The sequence below is a fragment of the Equus quagga genome, chromosome 4 (assembly GCF_021613505.1).
Source record: "Equus quagga isolate Etosha38 chromosome 4, UCLA_HA_Equagga_1.0, whole genome shotgun sequence".
NCBI classification, from domain to species: Eukaryota; Metazoa; Chordata; class Mammalia; order Perissodactyla; family Equidae; genus Equus; species Equus quagga.
The window spans coordinates 48,206,812-48,227,439 of NC_060270.1; the positions used below are offsets into that span (position 1 = coordinate 48,206,812).

At 38.1% G+C, this 20,628-nt stretch overlaps 1 protein-coding gene across 4 annotated transcripts in view; it reads left to right on the top strand.

The window, feature by feature from the left end:
- Positions 1–20,628, top strand: part of PLD1 (phospholipase D1) — a 198,217-nt gene that overhangs the window by 169,685 nt on the left and 7,904 nt on the right. For all 4 annotated transcript variants that reach the window (XM_046657935.1, XM_046657939.1, XM_046657934.1 and 1 more), the window contains 2 exons: positions 8,981–9,115; positions 16,413–16,566. In XM_046657935.1, the coding sequence (XP_046513891.1) occupies positions 8,981–9,115; positions 16,413–16,566 (289 nt within the window). The remainder of the gene's footprint in view (positions 1–8,980; positions 9,116–16,412; positions 16,567–20,628) is intronic.

Here is a 20,628-nt window from a genome sequence, read left to right on the forward strand (position 1 = left end):
AATATACAAAATAGAATTCTTTAAAAAGTTTCTATAAATTTTTTTTTTAAAAAAGGAATCAAATATAAATTCTGGAGTTGACAAGTATAATAAATGAAATATACATTAGAGGGGCTCAGTAGCAGATTGGAGCAGGCAGAAGAATCCAGAAACTTGAAGATAGATCAATTGAGACTATCCAGTCTGAGGAACAGAAAGAAAAAAGAATGATGAAAAACGAACAGAGCCTCAGAGACCTGTGAAACACCATCAAGCATACCAACATATGCATAATGGGAGTCCCAGGAGAGGAGAGAGAGAAAAGTGCAGATAGAATATTTAAAGAAATACCAATTGAAAACTTCCAAATTTGATGAAAAGCATGAATCTACACATCCAAGAAGCTCAACAAAATCTAAGTAGGATAAACTTAAAGAGATCCATACCAAAACACATCATAATCAAAATATTGAAAGACAAAGACAAGACAAAGACAAAAGAGAATCTTGAAAGCAGCAAGAGAGAAGCAAATCATCAAGTACAAGGGATCCTAGTTAAGATTAACAGCCAGTTTTTCATCAGAAACCATGAAGTTCAGAATGCAGTGTGATGACGTATTTAAAGTGAACAACTTTACTACTAGTGAAAGAAAAGACTGTCAACCAAGAATTCTGTATCAGGCAAAACTATCTTTCAAAAATGAAGGAGAAGCTAAGGCATTCCCAGATAAAGAAAAACTGAGAGAATTTATTGCTAGCAGACCTGCCCTACAAGAAATGCTAAAGGGAGTCCTTCAGACAGAAATTAAAGGTTACAGGATGGTAACTTGAGTCTTCATGAAGAAATAGAGTGCCAATAATGATTACTACACAGGTAAATAAAAAAGACAGCATAGATATATTTTCTGTTTGTAACTTTTTTCTCCAATCTAAATGAAAAGACAGCTGCATAAAGCAATAATTATAAATCTGTGTTAATGAGTATATAATTTTTAAAGATCTATTTTGTATGATGATAATAGCCTAAGAGAGGAAGAAGGGAATGGAGTTATGTAAGGGAAAAGTTTTAGCATACTATTGAAATTAAGTTGGTATTAATCCAAACTAGATTGTTATAAATTAAGATATTAATTATAATCCCCAGGAAAACCACTAAGAAAATAACTTTTAAAATATAGTAAAAGAAACAACAAGGGAATTAAAATGATACATTAAAAATATTTAACACAAAAGATGGCAGATATGGAGAAATTGAAGAACAAAAAAAGGTGTAACACATGGAAAACAAACAGCAAAATGGCAGGAGTAAGTGCTTCCTGACCAGTAATTAGAAAAGATATAAGTGGATCAAACTCTCCAATTAAATGCAGAGATTGATAGAATGAATTAAAAAAAATATGATCCAACGATATGCTATCTAGAAGCGACTCTAGATTCAAGACACAAATAGATTGAAAGTAGAAGGATGAAAAAATATATACTATGCAAACAATAAGAAAAAAAATAGCTAGAATGGCTATACCAATATTAGATAAAATAGACCTTAAGTCAGAAATTTTGGTGAGAAGATATTATGTAATGATAAAAAATTTAACCTATCAAGAAGATATAAAATTAAACATATATATACCTAACAGCAGATCCCAAAGTACGTGAAGCAAAAACTGACAGGACCAAGGAGAGAAATAGACAATTCTAATTCAAAAAGAATAGTTGGGGTCCTTTTTTTTTTTTCAAGATTGGCACCTGAGCTAACATCTGTTGCCAATCTCTTTTTCTTCTTCTCCTCCCAAAACCCCCCGTCCATAATTGTATATTCTAGTTGTAGGTTCTTCTAGTTGAGCTATGTGGGATGCCACCTCAGCATGGCTTGATGATGCTAGGTCTGTACCCAGGGATCTGAACAGGTGAAACCCTGGCCACCAAAGCGGAGCATGCAAACTTAACCGCTCGGCCATGGGGCCGGCCCCTGGTTACAGTCTTTAATACCCCGTGTTCAATAATGTATAGAACAGCTAGACAAAAGACCAGCACTGAAACTGAAGACTTCAGACTATAAACCAACCTGACTGACAGGACAACTATGAAAGACTCCACCTAATAACAGCAGAATAGACATTCTCAAGTACATATGGAACATTCTCCAGGACAGACCATATGGTAGGCCATAAAATAAGTCTCAATAAATTTAAAGAGATTAAAATCATATAAAGATGGCCACCATGGAATGAAGTTGTAGATCAATAATAAAAGGAAATTTTAGAAATTCACAAACAGATAGAAATTAAAAAACACATTCCTAAATAACCAAAGAACCAAAGAAGGTACTGCAAGGGATATTAGAAAATATTTGAGATGAATTCAAATGAAAACAACATATCAAAATTTATGAGACATATCTAAAGCAATGCTCAGAGGGAAATTTATAGCTTAAACACCTATATTAAAAAAAAAGGAATCCCACAACTAGAAGGACCTGCAACTAAGATATACAACTGTGTGCAGAGGGTTTGGGGAGATAAAGCAGAAAAAAGAAAAAGATTGGCAACAGTTGTTAGCCCAGGTGCCAATCCTTAAAAAAAAAAAAAGGAAGATCTCAAATCAATAACCAAATTCTACACCTTAAGAACCTATAAGAGGAAGAGTGAATTAAACTCAAAGAAAGCAGAATGAAGGAAATAATAGAGATTAAAGAGGAAATAAATGAGAGAAGAGAAAAACAATAAAATAATGAAAACAAGTTGATTCTTTGAAAAGATCAACAAAATTGACAAACCTTTAGCTAGACTGACCAAGTAAAAAATAGAGAAAACTCAAATTACCAAAAAAGGAGTATATTAGAATACTATGAACAGTTATATGCCAACAAATTAGTTAACCTAGGCAAGATGGGAAAATTCCTAGAAAGACATAAACTACCAAAACTCACTCAAGAATAAATTGAAACTCCGAATAGATTTATAACTGGTAAAGAAATTGATTTAGTAATTAACAATGTTTCTACAAAGAAAAGCCCAGACTCAGATGGCTTTGTTGGTGAATTCCACCATCCACAGAAGAATGAACCACAATTCTTTACAAATCTTTCCCCAAAAAAATATAGGAGGAGAGAATACTTCCTGACTCATTCTATGAGACCAGTATTACCCTGATACCAAAACCAAAGCCATCATAAGAAAAGAAAGCTACAGACCAATGTTCCTTGTGAATATAGACACAAAATTGCTCAGTGAAATACCAGTAAACTGAATCCAATAATATATAAAGGATTATACACCATGACAAAATGAGATTTATCCCAGGAATGTGTGGTTAGTTTAACATCTGAAAATCAATCAACATAATACACCATGTTAATAGAATAAAGGACAAAGGCCACATGGTCATATTATTAGACACATGAAATGCATTTGCCAAAATCCAAAACCCTTTCATGATAAAAATACTCGACAAACTAGGAATAGAAAGGAATTTCCACAACCTCATAAAGGGCATCTATAATTAACCACAGCTAGCATCATATTTAATGGTGAAAGACTGAAAGTGTTCTCCCTATGATCAGTAACAAAGTGAGGATGTCCACTCTTGTCAGCATTGCACTCGAGGTTTTAGTCAAGACAAGTAGGCAAGAAAAAGAAATAAAAGATTAAAAAGAGAGGAGCAAAACCATCTCTTTTACAGATGTCATGATCTTGTCTATAGAAAATCCTAAGGAATTCACACACATACACACACTAATAGAAAGAATGTATGAGTCCGGCAGTGTTGCAAGATACAAGATCAATATACAAAAATCAATTGTATTTCTATACACTAGCAATAAGTAAGTTGAAATGAAATTAAGGGAACAATTTCATTTACAATAGCATTGAAAGAGTAAAATAGGAATAAACAACAAAAGTAGTGCAAGATTTTTACACTAAAAATTATAAAATATCATTGAAAGAAATTAAAGAGGACCTAAATAAATGGAAAGACATCCCGTTTTCATGGGTTGGAAGACTTAACATTGTTAAGATGACAGTACCCCCCAAACCGATCACCATATTCAACATAGTTCCTATCAAACTCCCAGCTGCCTTTTAGCAGAAATTGATAAGCCAATCCTAAAATTCATGTGGAATCACAGGCATTTAGAATAGCCAAAACAATCTTGAAAAAGAAGAACAAATTGGAGGACTCACATTCCCAATTTCAAAACTTACTACAAACTTACAATAATAAAGAGAATGTGGTACTGATATAAGGTTAGACATACAGATCAAACAAATAGAACTGAGAATCCAGAAATAAACTCTTAAGATTATGGTCAACTGAATTTCAACAAAAGTTCCAAGACAATTCAATGGAGAAAGAATAATCTTTTCAACAAATGGTGATGGAATATCTAGATATCCACATGCAAAAGAATGAAGTTGGACCCCTGCCTCACACCATACAAAAATAAATCAAAATGAATCAAAGACCTAAATGTAAGAGCTGAAACTATAAAACCCTCAGAAAAAAAATAGGCATAAATCATTATGACCTTATATTAGGCAATAGTTTCTTGGATTTTACACCAAAAACAAAAATATAAAACTAGATAAATTGGATTTCACCAAATATGAAAGCTTTTGTGCTCTGATGGACACTATACAGGAAGTAGAAAAAGTGACAGAATGGGAGAAATGTTTGCAAATCATATATCTGTTATGGAATTTGTATCCTGAATATATAAAGAACATTGAAAAATCAACAATAAAAAGAATAATCCAATTTAAGAATGGGCTAAGGATCTAAATAGACATCTCTCCAAAGAAGATATACAATGGCCAATAAGCACAGGAAAAGATGCTCAACATCATTAGTCATTAGGGAAATTCAAATAAAAACCACAAGGTACAACTTCATACCCACTACGATGGCTACAATTTAAAAAATAAGATATTGAGGAGTATTTGGAGATATTTCATACCCACTACGATGGCTATAATTTAAAAAATAAGATATTGAGGAGTATTTGGAGATATTGGAACCCTCATGCATTGCTGTTGGGAATTCAAAATGGGGCAGGCTCTTCAGAAAGCAGTTTGGTAGTTCCTCAAAAGTTAAACATAGAATTACCATATAACCCAGCAATTCTGCTCCATAGTATATACCCAAGGGAATTGAAAACATATCCACACAAAAACTTGCACATGAATGTTTATAGCAGCCTTATTCATAATAACCAGAAGTTAAACAACACAAATATCCATTAACTGATGAATGTAGTAACAAAATGTGTACATCCATACAATGGGATGTTATTTTGATATAAAAAACAATGTACTGATAGATGCTACACCATGGATGAACCCTGAAAATATGCTAAGTGAAAAGAAGCCAGACACAAAAGGGCACATATTGTATAATTCCATTTTTATGAAATGTTTTTAATAGGTAAATCCGTAAGACAGGAAAATAGATTAGCCATTGCCAGGCTCTGGGGAGAGAGTGGAATGGGGAGTGACTCCTGAGGGGTATAGCGTTTCTTTTGGGGATAATAAAAATATCTGAAAATTAGAGAGTGGTGGTGATTATATAGCTTTGTAAATACACTTTTTAAAAAAAACATTAAATTGTATACTGTAAAGGAGTGAATTTTTGGTATATGGATTTTTAAATGATTTGGAAGCTCTAAAAATAATGAATTAAGGGGACCAGCCTCGTGGCTGAGTGGTTAAAGTTTCATGCACTCCTCTTCAGAGGCCCAGGTTCACACGTTCAGATCCCAGGTGCGGACCTACTCCACTCATCAGCCATGCTGTAGAGGCATCCCACATATAAAGTAGAGGAAGACAGGCACAGATGTTAGCTCAGGGCTAATCTTCCTCACACACACACACACAATGAATTAAGGTTTTAGTACATTTGTATAATTTTAAATTAATAATTAAATTAAATTAAATATATATATATATAGGTGTTGGGTGTTCAGTCATTTTGCACAATGATCTGCTCAGTCTAAAACACTTTAGACAGGAGACAAGTACATCAGCAATAATAAGTGCTTTCAATAGTTGTCTAATTGCATCCAGGACAAGTAAGATTTTCTAGAGCATTATCCCTATCTCTACTTTCTAAAATGAAGATGATAGTGAATGAGTAAGTCTCTAAAAGATATGTTGATAAAACAAAATCAGAAAAGCCATTCAGTGCTGTTAGTGGCTAGAAAAAATGCAAAGTTGAGGGCATAGGGGAATAAAAAGTCAGAACAAGCCTGTTATTTCGTTCTCAACCATAGAAATGCCCTGAGCTTATAATGAAGCATTTCCTTTGGCTCTGGATCCTTTTCCTGTCTTTGCCTATTCAGGGGAAAAATTGGATTTTAACACAAGAAGTAATTTCTATGTTAAGCCCTCTTATGAAAAGATTTCCACGTACCCTGGGAACAAGTCAAAATCAGACATCTCGGGGGGAAATGTTCATATTCTAAACAAGGAAGAGCAGATTAATTACATAAAGCCCGCTTTTGAGGTACGATGTTGTATTGTTGGTTTTGTTTTTGTAACTGTGTGGTGGGTTTTAAATACATGAACTAGCTAATCTCTAATTGGATAGAGAACTGTAGTATTCTCCTGTTTCCATTCTTTAGAAATAGCCGAACTGCTGCTATGACTATGTTAAAATTCCCAAAAAGAAAACCAGCAGCTATTAGTGTATAATTATCTTGATACTCCAATCTTCAGGGGTTTAGTGTTTAATTTAAAGCATTTCTTTATCATTTTTATAACTTTTGTGAATTGTGGCATTTTAGCAGCCAATTTAGTATAATATACCACAAGGTCTAGAGGTATTTGATCAGGATTAGAAATGTACATGTACAAAGTGCTACCAGTTTTTAAGTAACAAAAGCCTGTAACAAGTGCTTTCACATAATTTCCTTATAAACATCAAGAGTCTATGGTATTGAATTTCTCATCTTTTGGGGTATAATATGCACTAATGTTCACAAGAGATTTATCCTTAGGGGCCTATATAAACCTCAGGATTCTCAAGACATATAATTCGGAAACCTCCATTCATTCATCCACTCATTTGTTAACTTCTTTTAGCACTATGCAAGGATTGAGGATACAAAGATGGATAAGACGTCCACCAAAGTAGGAGAAATGGAGGATTAAAGAAGTGTTTGTAAAATAATATATTAGGCATCATATTGGAAATATTTTCCAGGAATTTTATGGGCATGAAAGGCTTAGAAGAGGAAATACTCCTCTCTCCTGGATCAGAGAAGACTTTAAAGAGGAAACAGTGCTTTCGATGAGCCTCGTTCCAGTATAACATTAACAAATGGGGAAGAAATTGATTTGAAAAAAATCTCATTTAGGTGAAACTTTTTAGCACTGCTTCTTTTACACATGGTGTACTGGTACACCAGCACATCAACTCTTGGCAGACACGGCTACCAGGTCACTCATATGTATAAGGTAAGGATTATCTGCCAGCGGGGGAATCTCTGTACATAAACTATGGATGAATTTCTTTCCACGATACCCAAGTGTAATAGACACAGTGAATAATATCAACAGTAACATAGAAAACATCAGTAAAATAGAAAACAGAAATTTCAGTAAATAGAACATGAACTACTGTTGGTTCCATTAGTATGCTTCAGATTCTCGCAAAGAAGAAAATGATTTATGTTCTCTTTCTATTAGAATTCATGATGTTTTGGTTCCACTTCATTTATTCTTGGTGTCCGACTTTGCTTGTCCAGGACAACTGCTGTGTTGGAGAGGGACCGTAAAATCTTGTGACTAACGCTCGTGCCGGGGTGATGATAATGGGTTGGCTTGGTATGGAATGCGTTTCTTCTTATCACACGAATGACCCTCACATGATGAGAGGCATTTAAAATACATTTTAAAGTACAGACCCACTATTGCTTGCTCTGAAGAAAATTCTCCAAAGTCAAATTGGGTCAGGATTTTTTCATTTCCTACTTTTAATGATTTAGAAGGAGGGGTGTTATTTAATTGCCAACATGTTTATTTACCCAGAGTCTGTAAAACTTAACTGCTGCTTTGTGCTGGATATGCTGCAAACCATGTATACATCTGTTCGTTTGGGCACACATCTTGCATCTGATTTAAACCACAGCTAAGTGTCAACCAAGATAGATGCAAATGTCACACTGAAGTCTTGGGGTATCTACCCTGGCTCTGCTGTAATTATCACTCTTCAGTAGTTACCAAATCCTTGAAATAAAACGTTCATATGTGAATAAATTTTTCGATTGCCTCAGCAAAGCAATTTCATGGAAAGCACTTCCATATGATTTTTTTTTAAATGCAGGAGCCAGGCTGGTAGTGTAGTGGTTAAGTTCGCGTGCTCCGCTTCAGTGGCCCAGGGTTCATGGGTTTGGATCCTGGGTGTGGACCTATGCACCACTAATTAAGCCATGCTGTGGCAGCATCTCACATACAAAATAGAGGAAGATTGGCCCAGATGTTAGCTCAGTGACAATCTTCCTCAAGCAAAAAGAGGAAGATTGGCATCAGATGTTAGCTCAGGGCCAATCTTCCTCACCAAAACAAAAAAGAAAAGAAAAATGTATATCCAGGGGCCAGCCCCATGGCTTAGCAGTTACGTTCAACACACTCAGCTTTGGTGGCCCGGGTTCAGTTCCCCAGCATGGCCCTATATCACTTGTTGGCAGCCATGCTGTGGCAGCAACTCACATACAAAATAGAGGAACATTGGCACAGATGTTAGCTCAGGGTGAATCTTCCTCAGCAAAACCAAAAAAAAAAAAAAAGATATATTCATCCATATTAATAGTATAAAACTCTTCAGATAGCAAAAATAGATCCTAGGGGAATTCTGAAATTATACACACACACACACACACATTATTTACAATCTATTTTTAGCAACCTGCTTAAGTAATATATTATTTGGAAAAGCAGTAAATTCAATGTGCCTTTATTGAGTTTGGTCATATTAACTTTAGTAACTTCTTTTTCAATTTGCAGTTGGCAATCAGTGGATAAATTACATATCATTCTGTGGTCTTAGAACACACGCAGAGCTTGAAGGAAACCTAGTCACTGAGCTTATCTATGTCCACAGCAAGTTGCTAATTGCTGATGACAACACTGTCATTATCGGTAAGTACGTGGTCTATCGTTGTGTTCCTTGCTAGTTGATGTACCTCATGCAAAAATCTTTCTTTCTATTCCTCCCAAGCTGCCTTTGCAGCTCAGAGGGACAGTAACACAATATCTAAAACATTTCTGAAGCAATCTTTTTTGCTTATGCCCATCCTTTCTAATCTCTGTTTTTATCTATGAAGAAACAGAGGCACAGAGCAATTAAGCGGCCATTGTGCAAATGACAGTATCCAGAGGCAGCAGTTTAATCCAGTAGTGCCTGTTCTCATTAATTCTTTATTGTTCCTTTATTTTTATTTTGAACCCAAGTAGCTAGATTTTGAGGATTGGAGGGGGAGAAGTGGAGAGGGAAAATGTGTCACAAATGAGTACCCGGTGGTAAGTTGTATGGCTTGCACCGCATCCACCAAACCATCACCACGGATCTGAAGTTACGCAAGAATCAGAATTGGAAGGATATTAAAATATTGCTGCCTCTATTCTTACCATTTTTCCCCTGGAGTTTTGGATGCTATTAATCAGGGTGCAGAGCAGACCAGCTTTAGTTGGGGGGATGGGTGAGGTGGAAATTGTGTAGAGATGATATGATGTTGCCCTTGACTAAGATCTGCAGTCTTTTCTTGTCAAGGATACACAGTAGGTTTCTCCAAAGTCCTCTCCCCACTGACAGACCCAGGAGAGAGTTACTGGTTATACAATCTACCCAGATTGGATCAACTTGACCAGAGTGGTGAACGTTCAGCTTCATTCTTTTATACACACAGAAAGCTTCGATTTCCCATCATTGAATGGTTTTGCCTTCTGATATTACGTTACACGAACACTGAAAGGCCAGGAGGAGAAACAGAATAACCAGCTAGACAAATGAGTTGACAAGGGTGAAGGGATCTAACTTAGAGATATGATACGCCCCACTATTGGGAATCCCGCTCATCTGTTTTAAATAAAATATAGTTTCTCAGCTGTAATAAGATACTTCCCGATTCTCTAAGAAACTAAATGTCATGGAGTGTTTTGAAATTTTTTGGCAGAAAAATGTTTCTTTTCCATCTCCATCCTCCACTGAGAAAGGAAAAAAAATCTCATATCTAGGAGTAATGAGACTGTCTTATCTGGAACATGATTTGAAAAGAAAGAAAAGTCGTTCTGAAGCCAGAAAATATGTAGACCACAGTGTGGTGATACACACGAGCACACACACACACACACACATACACATACGTTCTTTTAATACTTACACAGGGCATTTAAGAAAAATATCCTGTATCTTCTATTTCTTGCTCTATAGGGATCAAAGCTCTTTAGGGAAAAATATTGGTGTTCACCGAAATGAAAAAGCAAACAAACAAAGCCAAATAAAATTGATCTCTTCAGCAAGATTTCAGACTACTTGAAGTAAAAATTGACAGATGTAAATATTTTCCTTTTAAAGGTCATTTTGACTTTCAGACAGCTGTACCTTACATGAAGTATAAATGCAAAGTAGTTTTCAGTAACAGAGCTAAGAGTTAAATGACTTTGTTGAGTTTTTTAATTGACGTATTTTCTAGAAAGTCCTCTGAATCCTCAAAGACTACAGTTTATTTAGGCTGGCAATAATTGATCAATTCTGCACATAACTCTTAGCCGCTTTCTTGAAACTGAAGATGTAGCCTTGGGAACATGAAGAGATCTTACTTGCTAGTCTTTAGATACTGGATTTCTTTTTCTCCTTCCCCAAGGGCAGAACAGATTTCCTCCATGGAAAAATCCAAGGGTTCTTTGTTGTCTTCCTCTCAGTGGAAGCTCTACGAGAAACAGCTCTGTTGTTGCTCTCACGCATCAGCCCTGTTTAAGTTCATAGCACAGAGAACCATGTTTAACATTCTCACAGAGGAGTGTGAGAAGTCAGGTTGAGAATATTTTTCAGGTATTAAGCATGTATGTGAGAGCTTAAAAGAGGTTCAAGTAATCGGTGATTAATTTTTCTAACATGGCAAATTTATACCAGAATTATTGAATACTTGACATAAGAAAAATGACTAATTGTTTATCCTCACTTTTTCCTCATGAGCAAATGCTTGTTTTCTCACATTGAAGATCTCTTTTATGTATAGCTTGAATTATCTCTTGCCCTGGGAGGCCCTGCTGGTCGTGAAATTGGTGACCAAGTCCAGTTTTCTAATCCATCTTAATATTGGCACTTAACCAAACTAACGTTTATTTGCTTTCCTAACTAAAAGAGGTTATCTTTAAGTAGAGTTTACGTCTATCCTGATGACCAAGTGAGATGATTTTTTTTTTTTTAGTGTTCACTAATCCACTGCAAAGCGCAATAGGGAGATACACAGCCTGAACCAAACAGTGCCACTGTCCAACGGAGCTCACGGGCTAGAGGGGGGCAGGTACTCTTTCCACAAACACTAGAAACGTTGGGTTGGACGTTGTCCAACTGGAGCAAAAAGGTCCAGAGGCAATTGACCAAGGTGGGTAGGTGCGAAACTACGAAGAGGGGATGAGCATCAGTGCTTACAGGGCAGGCTTGAGAGTGGCTGCTGGGAGCCTGTGGTTGAAGGGCTGCCCACAAAGAAGGATTACACTTGATCTAGTCCCATGGGTCTCCATCCTGGCTGCATTAGAATTGCCTGGGGAGCTTTAAGAGAGATATTGTTTGGGGGAAGTTTATTCATATCTGCAATTTACTTTAAAATAGATTTTAAAAAAAGGATGATTAATGGATAGATAAAGGGATGGAGTGGTACTGGGGGACAATACTAATGCCTAGTTCCTACCTCCAGAAATTCTGATTAATTGGTCCGGTTTGGGGCCAAGGCATAAAGGTTTTTTGGGTTGTTTTTGGTTTTGGCACCAATATTTGTTAAAAGCTTCCTGGGTGTGGCTCATGTGCAGTCTGAGCTGAGAACTTTGAACTGGACGTAGAGGGAATACAAGTGGATAGAAAGGACTGAGTAGCCCATTCGGGCTCGATAGAGGAATCAGTTTTCCTTTAAGACAAATAAGCTGAAACAGGGTAGAGCTGGGGTATTGGCTGTCGATTACTGCTGTACCAAATGACCACAAACTTGGTGGCATAAACCAGCACGAACTCATTACCTAACAGTTGTCCAGGTTAGAAGTCCACCATGGGTCTCACCGCGCTAACTCAGGGGGGCAGCGGAGCTGTGTTCCTTCTGGAGGCTGGAGGGGAGAATCCATTTCCTTGCTTTTTCCGGCTTCTAGAGGCTGCCCACATTCTTTGGCTCACGGCCCCCTCCCTCCATCTTTGAAGGCAGCAATGTTCAATGTTCCATCTCTCTGAAGTTTCCCAAAAGCCTCAACCCATCCTTCTGTCATCACGTCTCCCTCTGAATCCCCTTCACTTTTAAGGACTCTTGTGATTATGCCGGGCCCACTGGGATAATCCAGGATGCCCTCCCTGTTTTAAGGTCAGCTGACCAGCAACCTATTCCCAGCTGCAGCCTTAATTCCCCTTTGCCGTGTGATGTCACACATTCACAGGCTTTGGGGATTAGGGTGTGGTCATCTTGGGGGGCCATTATTCTGCCTACCACAGAAAGAGTCACAGTTTCTGAAACAAGACATTAAAAAAAGCGCAAACCACAAAGATAAATCCAACTTCAAAAATTTCAAAACTCAAAACTTCATTCATTAAAAGCTACTACAGGGCCGGCCTGGTGGCATAATGGTTAAGTTTGCATGCTCAGCTTCGGTGGCCCAGGGTTTGCAGGTTCAGATCCTGGGTGCAGACCCAGCACTGCTCATCAAGCCACGCTGTGGCGGCATCCCACATAAAACAGAGGAAGCTTCGCACAGATGTTAGCTCAGCGATGATCTTCCTCACCAAAATAAAGAAAGAAAGAAATAAAAAGATACTACAAAGAGAATAAAAAGATAAACCACAAGCAGAAAAAAAAATATTTGCAACACACTTAATATTCAAAACATATAAAGAACTCCTAAAATCAATAGAAAAGACAACATCCAAAGAAAAATGGGCAAAGGAATTATACAGGAATGTCACCAAAAAGGACATACCTGAGGCCCATAAACAAATGAAAGATGTTTATCCTCATTCATATAGTAAAAAGACAAAGAACAAAAACACCAATCGGCAAAAATTTAAAAGTTGAACAATCCAAATATCGGCAAGGCTGTGGAACTCCAGGGCCTCCACTCCTGCCTAGGGAGCACAGGTCAGCTCCCACATTTGTGCACCAGGAAACACATACACAACTAGGTAGGCTTAATTTTGCATCGCAGCAGAATTCTGGAAACAGCCCAAACATCCATCACCGGCAGAATGAATCAAGAAGTCCTGGTGTGCTCACTCAAGAAAAATAATACATTACGATTATGCACACGTAAATCCCAAAGACACACTATTGAGTGAAAGAAGCAAATCTCAAAAGAGTGTCTACTATAGGATTCCATTTATACAAATTAAAAACAAGCCGAAAGTAAACTGCTTTTTTGTTTAGGAAAACATGCAGAGCGTGATGAATACAAAATCCTTTATAAAGTCTCTCTTTCGGGGAGGGAAGAACATGCACAGAAGACACCTGAGGGCTTCTGGGACGTGGTAATGTTCTGCTTTTCAGCCGGAGTGATGAATTCAGTGATGTTGATTTTATTATTGCCTAAGTTATACATTTATGTTTTCACATACTCTTTTGTATTTTGCTATATTTTGCAATGTTTAAAAAGTTCCCTAATAGCAGACTTAGAAAAGGTCATTTTCTAAAAATTAAGTGGCTTTAAATTATTAAGGCAACATTCTAATAATAATAAGGGATTGCACTTTCCATAAAAAGTAATACTTGAATACAAAGCATATTTGTTGTAAGCGATTCAAACTCTAGGGGTGCATATAGAGAAAAAGGCCCCAATTCCCCATATTGTCCTCCCTTTCTCTGCCAGAGGGCAGTGGCCACTCTTAACAGTCCAGCGTGTGTCTTTCTAGAGACGTTGCTCTCTCTTCTTCCTCATATGTTACATAGAAATGGGGTAATACCATATCTGCTATTCCGAATTTGGTTTTCAGAATATGGGAATGTTAACAATGGAATGAAGGTAACATTTGCATCCATCAATATCTCATCTTCAGGGTCTCATTTGTTAAATTCATCTAAAATTTTCTCATCCCTTTCTTCACTTTCCTTTTAAATAGCAGCCAGCTCACTTATCCAAGGCGTTGAGAGTCAGTGCTCCGGGTAACTCTAGATGGGTCACTGAAGTAGGAGAACCTCGCCCTCTCTCTAAGAATTCCAGCTCAAAATGCCAGGAGCGTATTCCTCCCCTGGGAGTGTGGGGCCCGCCTTGATGGGAGGGAGGCTGGGGGACTGGTGTGAAAGTGTGTGTGTGTAGAGGGGGCTCTCCAGGGGGTCCCACACCCCCAGTTTTCCTGATAATGAAGAGCAGACCCCAGCCCAAGAGCAGCCTCTGCCGGGACCCTGGGCACAGTGAAGCCACAAAGCAACATTGGGGGACTTTGTCTTCGCCTCCTTACAGCTCACACCTGGGGTGAGGGGAGATTAACCCAGAGAGGAGGTCTCTTTGATACAAATTCTACCTGCCAGCCAATTGTCCCTTCATATGGCAGAGTTCTCTAGTGCAGATATTAGAGAGTTAACAAGGATCTGCTAATTATGCCCATAATCGTTCACCTTTGTAGAACAGTGTAGAGATGAGGAAGTGCCTTCACACGGTCTCACAACAACACTACAAAGTCTATATTATGGTCTCAGTTTGTAAAAGATCAAATTAAAGCTGAGAAAGATTAAATAACTTTGCCCGAATTAATGCTGGGCTAACTGCCAAGCCCAAAGATATGGCTGCAAATTTTATAGCGTAAGCAAAATGTAAGCGTATGTAGAAAGGACTATTTGTTGCTAACAAAACACAGTGTTTCCATGGTTCCCACCTTACAGCGCTCCAATAATGCTCCCAGATTTCTGTGAGGTGCTGCATCCTGTCTCTGTCACCCGGGGTCACTGTGAGGCACCACTGGCATCCATAGTTATCACAGATTTGGATAATAACTACATGACAGTATTGTGGCAAATGGCAGCAAATCTTTAGGCAGGGCCAGCTTTTGCTCATGCACAACATCCTACCACCTGGGCTCGGGGCTGTTGCCTTACACCCTGACTGTCCCCAACACAGAGAGTAGCCAGTGCTCCTGTTCAGCCCGACCTTCTGCTGCACATCTGCAGGAGCAGGGAAATGGGTGACCAGGGCAAGAGGAACAAGAAGAAAAAAGTCAGTCAGGCCCCATGTGTAGTGTGTAGGATGCAAGGATTCAAAAGCGTGACTCTGCAGTGGTTAACACAGAAAACGTGATGGGGTTTCTGAGTACGTGACAGAGGAGCACAGAAAGCACAGGTTGAACTCATAGGCCCTTCACGTTCTCAACTCATTTAGATTTAAAAATAGCAGGAGGGAAGCTGATACAGAGGCTGTTGGCATGCCACACAAGTGAGGCAAGAGAATGGAAAACCCAAAGCCACTAATGAGGATCTGTATTTGAGAGTGGACTCTATTGATTGTGAGGGTACTCTTGGATATTGACATTCAAATTATATGATCTTGAGTTAAAGTCTATGGAGTCTGATTTTTAAGTCTAAAAGCTGACTGAACTGAACTGGTAAGCATGTCTTTTTTCTTTTTGTGCTTAATGATTATATCAGTTAGAATCTTTTGAGCCACAAGATAGAAAATTCAGCTAGAAGTGTGTGAAACAGTAAGGAAAATGTATTATTTCACATAACAGAAGGTAAGAAAGGTCTAGGGCTGGCTAGTTAAGTGACTTAAAGACCCAGAATCTTTCTTCTTTCTGCTCTGCCATCTTCAATTTGTCTGTTTGTCCCTTAGTGGTTACAAAGTGGCTGCAGCAGCTCCAGAAATCAAATCCTCATCCAACTGTTAAATTCAAAATATACAAAATATTCAAACCCTGGAAGAGATAGTATCCCATTCTTGTGTCTGTTTATTAGAAGGAGAAAAAGTTTCTCAGAAGTCCCTAGCAGACTTTCCTTCATGTCACACTGGCTAGAAACATGTCAAGTGCCCATTCCTGGCAAAATCACTGGCAAAAATAATGAAATTACCATGGCTGGCTTAGACTGATCAAGATGCACCCCTGGGTTAGGGAGGGCCCTGCCTCCCTAAAGCACAGCATCTCTTGATAACCTGAACTCTGTGGGTTTTGTTGCCAAGGAAGAATTGAGCGGGGAGGGCAACCAACAGTGTCTGCCGTGATGAGAAGATTGTTCAGTTTCACCGTTTCTCCTTATAGGCTCTGCTAACATAAATGACCGAAGCATGCTGGGAAAGCGGGACAGTGAAATGGCTGTCATCGTGCAGGACACAGAGACGGTCCCTTCAGTGATGGATGGAGAGGAGTACCAAGCTGGCCGGTTTGCCCAGGGCCTTCGGCTGCAGTGTTTCAGGTGGGTCCTCCTGCTGCGTCTCTCTTAGTGCTTCCTGTGCAGTGGCGCTGGAACCCAGCCCAGACACTTGCCCTAAGCAACATGCCACCCCCAGGTTCTTCCTTGTCTCACAGTGTCTCCCAGAAGACAGGATGTGAATCACCAGTAGTGTGCAAAATGACTTTATAGAAACACAATCATTTTCTATTTTAGTAGTTTTTATTATTTTTATGTGTAATAGAGAAAACTAGCATTTTAAATCTAATTGATTTAGGGCTTGGCCAGGTCAAACCATCCAGTGTCGATTTAAGTCTTTTAAAATGAGTCCATTTTTAAAAATTGTAATAGTCCCAGAAACACAAGGATATAATAAAAATTATGAAAGGAGGATGCCAGTGAATACTGGTGTTAAAATTTAATTGTGGAAATTTCAGTTCTCAGACATGGAAGATTCCTGATCTTCTGCAAAAAGATGTGAGTTTTAAACAAATCTGTGGTCCAGCTGAGAGAACGCTACTGAGCTAGCAAGCAAAGGCTGTGTGGCCCTAAATGAGTCCTCCATTGAATTAAGGGTTACACAGAACTTTCTAGGGCGGGGCTCCAAGTAGCCCCACCCCAGGCCCTGTAGTCTAGTCTCAGCACTCCTTCTAGAACTTAAGTCAGATCCTGTCCCTCCACTCACCGCTCCTGAAGGCTTCTTGCCTCATCTGCTGTCACTCTCGCAGACACGTGGAGCTCCCCCCGACCATGTGGTTCTAGAACTGCATTTGCCAGGGTGAGATGTCACTGTGGCCTCCACAGCAAGAGCAGCAGGTGTCCCTGATGAAGCCCTAAGCCCTTTGGGGAAAGCACTGCACAGACAGGCGTTGCAGCTCGTGGACACTGGTTCGCCTGAGGTGGGCGCACAGGGAGCGCTTCGCTCCATGCAAATACTGGAGCCATCTCCTCATACCTCGCAGTGCAGGCTCCGGCTTTCAAGAGCGAACACAAGCTTCAGTTCCAGAGACGTTCATTCTGCCCTCTCTGCCCCAGAAGCTCAACAAATCCATCCCCCCAAATCTGGCTGTCAATACCTTCTCACAGTTTTTATTGCTGTATTTATTGCCTTTGTTACTAATTGTTTTGCCGGTAAGATTTTTTTTCAAGCGATTGATATTTCAATTAGCTTCTAACGTTCATTTGTTTTGTTTAGTAGAGAAGAGTTTGAAATTAATACCCTACTAATCAACCCATTGATTGCCTACTGGGGCATGTAGCAGGCAACAAATATTTCCTCGTGTAAACTAGAAATATTATGTATCTTTTCAGTTCCTTGACAACTTAAGTATTCTCTTCAAAGTGGTGAGCTTCTTTGTAACTTTCTAAATGTATAATAACTGTAGAGGTGGAGGGTTCTGATTACGTATTTTTGTTGTAGAAAATTTGGCAAACACAGAAAAGCAATAAGATAATTAAGTTCATCTGTAACCCCACCACCCAGTGCTAATAATTTTAACACTTAATGTGCGTCATTTAACTGTTTTTCTATACATATATAACTATACTGTATTTCTTTGTTTAAAACATAATTAGGATCTTGCAGTTCTACAAAGTTCTTTGTTATTTAAACAATGTTACACACACTTTTCTGTGTTGTCAAGTGTTCTTCTATAACGTTTAGTGGCTGCATTGTATTTCATCATATGAGTATGCCATAATTCCTTTAACTAACACAGTCCTCCCTCGATGTATGCAGGGGAGTTGATTCCAGGACCCCCCTGGATACCAAAATCCGCGATCCTCAAGTCTCATATAAAATGGCATAGTATTTGCGTATAACCTATTGCACATCCTCCTGTATACTTAAATCATCTGTAGATTACTTATAATAGCTCCTAATACAATGTAAATGCTGTGTAAATAGTTCTTAGACTGTCTTGTTTAGGGAATAATGACAAGAAAAAAAGTTGTCTGTGCATGTTCCGTACGGGCAACCATCATCTAACCCTTTCCATCCCTGGTTGGTTGAATCCACGGATGTGGAACCGTGGATCCAGAGGGCTGACTGTACCTCATGGCAGATTTTTCACTAATAGAAAAAATGAGTGTATTTGTAGATAGCATTTTGTTTACCTTCTTAATTGTTTCCGTAACTAAATCCTAACTCTGGAATTTCTAGTCAAAGGAAGCGTGTGGTCACCTTTGCCCTCTAACTTCTTATTGTATCACTAGTAATGTTTTCGAGGGCTTATTCCGCCTATCTTTGCTAGTACTGAGTTTCACTTTATTTAATCTTTGCCAATTTGTTGGATTTTGAATGGAATTTCATTATTTTAATTTGCATTTTTGAGGTTTGTAAAATGTGTTCATTAGCTGTATGTAATTGTTCTTTTGTAAATTGCCTAGCTTGTTAGTGTCCTTACCCATTTTGTTGGAATGTTTCACTTTCTTTTAACGATTTATAAGTAATTTAAATATATAAGAGGCTAATTCCTTTGTCACATTTGTTGCAAATCTGATTTGTCAATTGCATTTTAACCATATTTAGAATATTTGGGGGAAACTTCAATTCTTATTAATCAAATCTATCAATTTTTTCTTAGTTTTCCCTTTTCTTGTATGTGTGGAATAGCTTCCCCAGCCCAAGATCCAATATTTACTTTTATTTTCTTCTAGTGCTTATTTGATGTTACTTTTTACATTTAACATCTGCAATTTATTTTACTGTAAGAGATGAGGTAGGGACTCTAACTTTTTTCCCCCAACCTACCAACTGATCCAGAACTGTTCAATAGGCAGCGCTCTTTGCCTCTCTAGTCTGCGATGCCTCTTTATGAAACACGGAGTTGCCATATATCCTGACTTATCTCTAGTCTGTCTCTCATGTTCTGTCCAGAGTATGTTTAGTTGCTTGCCAATATGATACCATTTTAATTATTGTAGCTGGGCACTTTAATAATACTTCTTGCCATACCACTTCTCCAAAATAATCTTGGCTACTTCTAAATATTCATTCTTCCACATGAGCTTTAGAGTTATTTATTCAAGTTATCTCATTAGTTTTTTATTGGGATTACAGTGGATTTATAGATTAATATAAAAATAATTGACATCTTTATGATATTGAGTCATCTTATTAAAAAACAAGGTATGGGCTTCAATTTACTCAAATTATTTTTTTGTTCTTCAATAAAGCTTTAGGGTCTTCATTATTGGGGGGGTGGTTTTTCAGTAATCGTTTGAGTTTTATTTTAACTTTTTTATGCTGATTCTATACATTTCAGGCTAAGTTTCTTCTTTGGTGCCTTTATTTTTCCTGGCAGCTTTCAAACTGTCTTAAAGAGGCAATTGTTCTAGAACCATCAGTTTCACCTTGCCCCAATGGCAAACACAGTGTATTAAGAATCGTCAGGAAAACCTTGTGTGGATTTTAGCTCTTTTTATTAGGAAATGTTCTCAAAGATAAATATTGTGGCCTACAGCCCAGCCATTTTCTCCCTTAAAAAAATGCAACTTCAGTCTTTTTTCCATCTGGGCTATTTTTAAAGAGAAATAGGGAGACACATTTCAATGTGAAATCAATTCTAAATAGAACCAGCCATCAGGGTACTGCACAAAATATCACAGCTATGTGCCGAACAGTTCATTAAGTACTAGAAAATTATCCAAACTTTCCCGATGTAACCATCACTCAACAGAAACCATTATCCACACAAGAAGAGCTCAGAATCATTTAAAGTGAACGACATGAGGAATGGAGAGAACAGAAAACTATTTTCTGCAGTTTTCCTACAGTTCCACTGATGCATAAACAACTAAACATTAGATACTTGCCATTATACACATCAGCATAAAATGAAACTAGGTTTCTCTCAAATCTTAGTCTTCAAAAGAATACTGAGTACTTCATATTTTTTACTATGCATTTTAATGTAAATTTCTTATAATTAAAAAACTGAGACGGGCCGGCCTAGTGGCGCAGCAGTTAAGTGCACACGTTCCACTTCTCGGCAGCCCGGGGTTCATCGGTTCGGATCCCAGGTGCGCACATGACACCACTTGGCAAAAGCCATGGTGTGGTAGGCGTCCCACATATAAAGTAGA